General features: G+C 47.5%; 1 protein-coding gene across 2 annotated transcripts in view; it reads right to left on the bottom strand.

Annotated features, from left to right (window-relative positions):
- Window positions 1-969: 969 nt before the first annotated feature.
- TBC1D9B (TBC1 domain family member 9B) overlaps window positions 970-6,962 on the bottom strand; it is a 52,952-nt gene continuing 46,959 nt past the window's right edge. For both annotated transcript variants that reach the window (XM_038772011.1, XM_038772012.1), the window contains 3 exons: window positions 6,088-6,147; window positions 5,535-5,641; window positions 970-3,589 (listed from right to left, as the gene is read on the bottom strand). In XM_038772011.1, coding sequence (XP_038627939.1) covers window positions 2,900-3,589; window positions 5,535-5,641; window positions 6,088-6,147 — 857 coding nt within the window. In that variant the 3' untranslated portion in view covers window positions 970-2,899. The remainder of the gene's footprint in view (window positions 3,590-5,534; window positions 5,642-6,087; window positions 6,148-6,962) is intronic.

Here is a 6,962-nt window from a genome sequence, read left to right as displayed (position 1 = left end):
GATTGGAAAGATTGTGGCCTCCAAGAACTGTTTATCTGCCCCTATGCCTTGCTTGCTCCTCCCATGGATTCTTCTTATAGATTTAGACTCTTGTTTTCTATATGCTCCTACTGTTTTCTACCTAGAATTTCCCTTCTAAATGTTTGTATTTGAATTTGCTTATTTAGTGCCCAACACAGGGTTCAGTACAGCACTCAATACTAAGCATGCGCTCAATAAATAAGCTCGTCGTGGGCAGGGAAGTGTCTGTTTATTGTTACACTCTCCCAAGTGCTCAATAGAGTGCTTTGCACACATAAGCACTCAAGAAATATGACTGAATGAACAATAATAATAATAATAGTAGTAATTATGGTATTTGTTAAGCACTTACTATGTGTCAAGTACCGTTCGAAGCGCTGGGGTAGATGCAAGGAATCAGGTTGGCAAGGTCCCTGTCTCACATGGGGCTCACAGTCTTAATCCCCATTTTACAGATGAAGTAACTGAGGCCCAGAGAAGTTAAGTGACTTGCTAAAGGTCACACAGCAGATAAGTGGCAGAGCCAGGATTAGTTCTTAGGTCTTTCCGACTCCAGACCTGCGCTCTATCCACTAGGGCCATGCTGCTTCTCCAATAATTTTGAACTCATTGGCTTCTACATTTGTATGATTCCTAATGGAACAATAAGAGTCTCAAGAGCACAGTTCCCAGTACTGCATTTTTTAAAGAGGGAAACCTAGTGCCTTAATCTCGGCTTTTAAAAAGAATCTTAAAAGGTAACTCTTCTTTGTAGTACTCAACCGATTTTCACCTTGTGACTGTGACTGAATACGGGAAACCCATATTAAGGTTGGAGGTTCATCGGTAAAAAAGCATCATTTCTTCCCCCAAACCCAAGGAAACATCTCTCTGGCGTGAATTTCGAGTGTACAATCAAAGGGAGTTTGTGGGGGGGTGTGTGGAGAGGATGAAAAATCAGGCAACGGCTCAAGGTCTCCAATGGTGTTCCGATTTATTTATTGAGTACGACAGATCAGACATGAAGTAAAACCACAGATAAATTTTACTTAAAAAAAATCAACACAATAAGTTATCATAACATTTAGTAAAAGCAGGGAGGCTGCTCTCCATAGACCGAGGCGGCAAAAAGTTAGGAAACACTGCTTGGCCAATGCTCTACAGAGGGGACCCCCAGAAAAGGGGAACCACCACATAGGGACGGCAAAGAACTCGGGCCTTTCCGATCTTCCGTTGCAATACGACAAGGCTCAGATGCAATTTCTCCAATTTCTCTGGTGCATTACAATCTCTCTCCTTTCTCCTCCCACTCGCCTTGCTGAACACGAGTTATTGGAACGCAGAAGCTCGTGCAGTGGGATGAATGGGTCTGAATGAAGGGGAGAGGGAAGTTTCCTGATCGGGATATTCCTCCTTAAGGCGGTCTAGTTTTATCTTGCCCAGTAAGGCTCCTAAATCCACATCTTACCTGAACGGGACCAACCCAAGCTATAGCGGTCTCTCTGGCTCCATGCTCAGTGACGTGAAGGACGCGAATTGTTTTCAAGCCTCTGAGTGACAGCTCATAAAGTATCCTGCTTTTCCCCTCCTATTTCACGCAAAAAAAACGGGTGTGTCTGTGTCTGGTGGGGGTGGCGGGCCTGGGTACTCCACGGGTGATCCGGAGATTCCTATCTAGGCATTTGGGTGGGCGAAGCCTCTCTCGAAAAAGCACCATATTTACAGGTTGGACGAGGAAAGGGATCAACAGGTGGCCATGGAAATGATCAGAAGATCGACCCCGCTGACTGGGATTTGTTCCCGGAGAGAGTAACACTTGCTCTTTAAGGTTCAGAAGCCCGTCTCTCACAATTTTCCTAGAGCACGTACATTAAGGCTTTGATCGTGGATTCACTTGTAATAAACAAAAATGAACGAATGAGCTGGGTCAGGAAATAACCGATTCTTTTCCCTTCCTTTTAAAAATGCTAACGGTTATGGCGATCGAAACAACAGAAAAGTTGGATTTAAAGTCACAATAACAATACGAAGCCAGGGGCCACTGTTGTCCTACCTTCACTAGCTCTGTTAAAGACATTTTGAACACTACACCTCCTCTCCGGTCCTCAACCTCAAAGTGCATTTTAGCTTCAAACCCGCTCTCCTTAACCCGGCATCTGAGGAATTAGTGACTTCGGGGGCTACGAACAGAAATCCAAATCCCGGTGCCGAGCAAGACAGGGTTAAGGATAATGGGCTCTTGCTCCAATTTTTTTTTTTTTTTGCACAAAAGCTCCCTTGTAAGATGCCGAGAAGCCGCGCTCTTTAGGTAGAAATCTCAGCCCGCAGAAACTGTAGCTTACAGAAACCAGCTGCTTTAGAAAGCGCAGGGCAAGGGCACTAAGTTTGCCAATTGACGCCACAATAGATCTGGAAACCTACAACGCTGCACTTCCGACCAGGCCAGGGACCTTGTGACATTCAGACACCTTGCGTTAGTTTATAGAGTGGCTGCTAAGGACACCGCCGCTGGATGGGATCCCGCAGAATCCTATGGCAAAATGAAAGCAGGGCAGAGAAGACGGCAGTTGTTCCCCACCAAAACCAGCTCACTTAATATTCATTTTTTCAGAGGATAATCAGAGGCAAGCATGCATAAATTACTGTGGGAACCTTGGGGACTACTGAGATCGAATAGCTTTCGTGCTATCCTACCCAAAGCAGGAAGGAGCGTACATTAGGCAGCCGCTTGAAAAAACCCTCTCCTTTATTTTATTTGCTTTTCCAGCTGAATCTATGGTTGCTGACTGGTGGATTGAGGGGGGAAAAATGAAGGTCCTCTCCCCAGCCCCCACATCTTATGCCATAAGGATTCCTGTTTCTACCCTTCGCTTCCTAAAGCCACTACTCGCTAGGCGAGTCAGCCCGAGACCGAGGAGAGCTCGTAGTCACTGGACGAACTGATCTGCCTCTCCACTTTCTTCTGCTCCTTAATCTTCAGGCCAACGTCCACCTTCTTCTCGAAGAAGTTGACCAGGGCCGCCTCCGTCAGCACGGAGGCTAAGATCTGCTCAAACGAAATGGACCAGTCGCTGTCGACGGTGCTCCCGTAGCGGGCCCCCGCCGCGCCCGCCTCGCACCCCACCAGGACGGTGTCGTCCGTGAGGTCTTCGCACTGCAGGGAGCCGGTGCTCACCACGGAGTAGGAAGACATGGACGTGTCGTCTTTGGTTTCGTCGTCCGAGGGGGAGCCCTGCCCGCCGTCTCCACCGGCCCCGTCCCCCGCGATCTGGGGGTCCCGCGGGGTCTTCCCGGGCTGCGGGGCTCCACCCTCTTTAGCTGTGGGCTCCGCCGGCGGCGGTTGCTGCCCCGCAGCACAGTTCGGGCCCTGCTCGGGCACGGGAGACTCGTCTCGGCCGGCGCCGTCCTGAGCGTCACCGGCTCCGGCATCCTCTGCCCTCTTCACGGGGCGGTTGGAGAACCTCTTGCCGACCTCGCCGATTCGGAGGAGGAGGCTGGCGACGGTGGCGATGGCGTGATACAGCTCTTGCTCCACTGGGTCTTCGCTGAACATATTGTACAGGGTTTTGCACAATTCGATAAACTGCTCCTTTACCATGTGGGGAGGCGCGGAGGCAAGGGAGGAACAGGAAGAGAGCACACGTCAAGAAGGTAAAATAAACTACCCCCGGGGAGCCACGGATCAACAGTTGCTAGCCACGGCCCAGTTTTCTCACTCAGCCGGCAAACTGGATTTACAGGGAGAAGACCGGTTGGGACCTTTTTTCTAGACCGTCAGCTTGCTGTGGGCAAGGACTGTGTCTGTTTGTTGTTGTATTGTACTCTCCCAAGCACTTAGTACAGTGCTGTGCACACAGTAAGCTCTCAATAAATCCAACTGAACGAATGAATAGAGGAATAGCTCCTGTCACTGGCAGGTACTCTTTTCAGACTTGAGGGGCTAGTTTAGTTGTGCCTGTTTTAGGAAACTCACCTCACGCTTTTCGGCCTCCCTCAGCCATCTGCCTCCCTCCCTCGGCCAAAAAATGGCCCATAGGACTGAGGAGACAGACAGAAAGGGACGGTGCCTGTCCTGATGTATAACAGCAATACAATCAACTTTGGGAAGCGGGTTTCTCTGAAGTGCCTTAATATGCAAAGAAAGCATTTCTAGGAAAACAGATCCCCACACACAAAAAAAGGGCACAAAAAACACACAAGCACTCCTGCAGGGCCAAAGCCTTGGTAGAAGAGAAAAATGAGCAAGTCTCCCAAAGCTTTTGTCCTTTTTTTTTTCCTCATACTTTGCCAACCACTGCTAGCAGAGAGTAATTCAAACCAGTCTAAAAATCTTCCACCGATGTCAACAGAAGACTAAAAGGAAGAACTCCGAAGTCTGGGTAACAGTTTTCTCTAGTTTCTTGGATTTCCTCAGCTCCCTCGTCCTCAACAGCAAAAGCAAAAATTCCAACGAATTAAAAAAAAAAGCCAATTCTATCACCACAGACTTCTCCCAAACTTCAGCAAGGGCCCCAGGCCCTGAATGTCCCTCAGCCTCATTCCAGTCTTGTCATGGGACTTTGGATCTGTCCCTAGAAAGAACTCCGAAGCCTGCAGAAGCTGTCTGCCGGTTAAGAAATATTACAAAATATTATTTTGAACACTACACCTCCTCTCCGGTCCTCAACCTCAAAGTGCATTTTAGCTCCAAACCCGCTCTCCTTAACCCAGCATCTGAGGAATTAGTGACTTCGGGGGCTATGAACAAAAATCCAAATCCCGGTGCCGAGCAAGACAGGGTTAAGAATAATGGGCTCTTGCTCCAATTTTATTAATAAAATTCCCCTTTTATTAAATATTTAAATATTAAAGAATATTTAATATTAAATAAATTAAATATTTTGTAGTATTACAAAATCGCCCAGCTGCTCCGGCAACCTGAGGCGTTTGCTCTGCCTCAGCTTGGGGGGTGGCAGGTGGGAAAACTCAGCGGCGGACGCAGACTGACTCCTGGTTCTACAGCCTCTTCTTATCCCCCTTGCCCACCCACCCTATAGCAGAGGATGCTACTGAAGAGGGGGATCCTGTCTTCAGTAGGAGGAAGTGAGGCCTCTAATTCCTTGGGAAACGGCTCTGGCTGCAACGGGAGAAGCAGCGTGGCCTAGTGGATAGAGCACGGGAGTCAGAAAGACCTGGGTTCTAAACCCAGCACTGCTGCTTGCCTGCTGTGGGTCCTTGGACAAGTCACTTCACGTCTCTGTGCCTCAGTTACATCATCTGTAAAATGGGGATTAAGACTGCAAGCCCCATGTGGGACATGGACTGGGGCCAACCGGATTAGCCTACATCTACCCCTGTGCTTAGTACAGTGCCTGGAACAGAGTAAATGCTTAATAAAAAAAAAACCCACCAAGCTAACTAGTGGATACCGTGAGAAGGAGACTGTAATATTTCCGGATTTTTCCATTAGAAACAAGCCTTATCATCATCATCAAAAACCAAACATTTATTAGGCATGCGTTCCATGCCTGTGGCTTTCTCGGAAAACCTCCCACCTGGCTCATTTTGGGGAGATCCTTAATGGTCTCCTTCTTGGACTCTTTCTCGCTGGCCCACATTCGGAGATAGTACCGGTAGTCTGGAGGGCTGTTGGCCTTCTCCTCTGCAAAACAACAAAGGAGGAGATTAGCCAGGGCTTCCCCCAAGAGTCATAATTTCCACTTGAACTTCATGATCCCGGTTAAGGCCAGGCTATATTAGAGAGTGGATGGCTAGTGCCTTCTGGGTTAGAAGTGGGAAACCACCTTCAATCGGGCCAGCATGGGCTGGGCTCTTCTTCCCCAAGCCATAAGGTGAGGACCCTCTAGACTGTAAGTTTGTTGTGGGCAGGGAATGCGCATGTTATACTGTACTTAATACAAGCGCTTAATACAGTGCTCTGCACACAGTAAGCGCTCAACAAACACGACTGAGTGACTGACCCAGGCAAGTGATGGGCAGAAGGGCCTGTCAGATGTATGACATGCGCCTGAGACGCACTTTCACAAGCGTGGAGAGATGCCATATTCTAGTAAAGGATGCTTGGCCAGGCCAGGGAAGAGCTGTTACCTTTTCTTTCCTTTGAGTCTCCATTTCCAGCTCCTTCGCTTTCTTCCAGGGACGTTGGATCTGTATAAGCAGAAACGGAAGAAAAAAATTGGAAGGACTCACCTTCGAGGTAAGAAAGACACACAAAAAAATTACAGATGAAAACCTCAAAACCAGTATTCTCACTCAATATCTCTAATATATAAACTAAAGCCAGTTCTCCCAGTTCAATTCTTCTACAGCCTTCTCAAGGAGAGGTTGGAATTGCAGGAGACTGAGCCAGTAATTTGGTTTGCTATTCCTATCTTGCTTTTTTCACTGCTGAATACATCATTCCTGGATTTGAAATTTCACTATGGGAACTGGAAATGAAAGATTTTAGTTAACGGGTTCTCTGACTCGATACTAAAATGAACCGAAGACAGGTAAATACGCAGCATGTGCAGAATTTCTGGGGAAAAACTAATTTTTTTTTTTACAAAATCCCTGGTAACATTAACCAAAAGATGTTTAAAAACTACTCTGCAAATTGATTCTACATAGAGTGCACATTTTGGGAGGGCAAGACAGAATTATTGATGCTATGTCCTTTACCCTCAGTTTTCTTGTGATGTTGGGTTGGAGCCCCGTGTTGAGGAAAACTTTATTACAGTATGCAGCTGTGACTGCCACCTTGGGCAGGCCGCCAACTGTTTCTTATGAAATGCACTGTGTTCCCTCCACTTCTTTATGGTATTTGTTAAAAGCTTACTATGTGTCAGGCACTGTACTAAGCGCTGGGGTGGATACAAGATAATCAGATTGGACACAGTCCACGTCCCACATGGGGCTCCCGGTCACTCCCCATTTTACAGATGAGGCAACTGAGGCCCAGAGAAGTTAAGTGACTTGCCTAA

Source organism: Tachyglossus aculeatus, chromosome X1, assembly GCF_015852505.1.
Source record: "Tachyglossus aculeatus isolate mTacAcu1 chromosome X1, mTacAcu1.pri, whole genome shotgun sequence".
NCBI lineage: Eukaryota > Metazoa > Chordata > Mammalia > Monotremata > Tachyglossidae > Tachyglossus > Tachyglossus aculeatus.
This window is presented reverse-complemented; position numbering and strand designations above follow the sequence as displayed.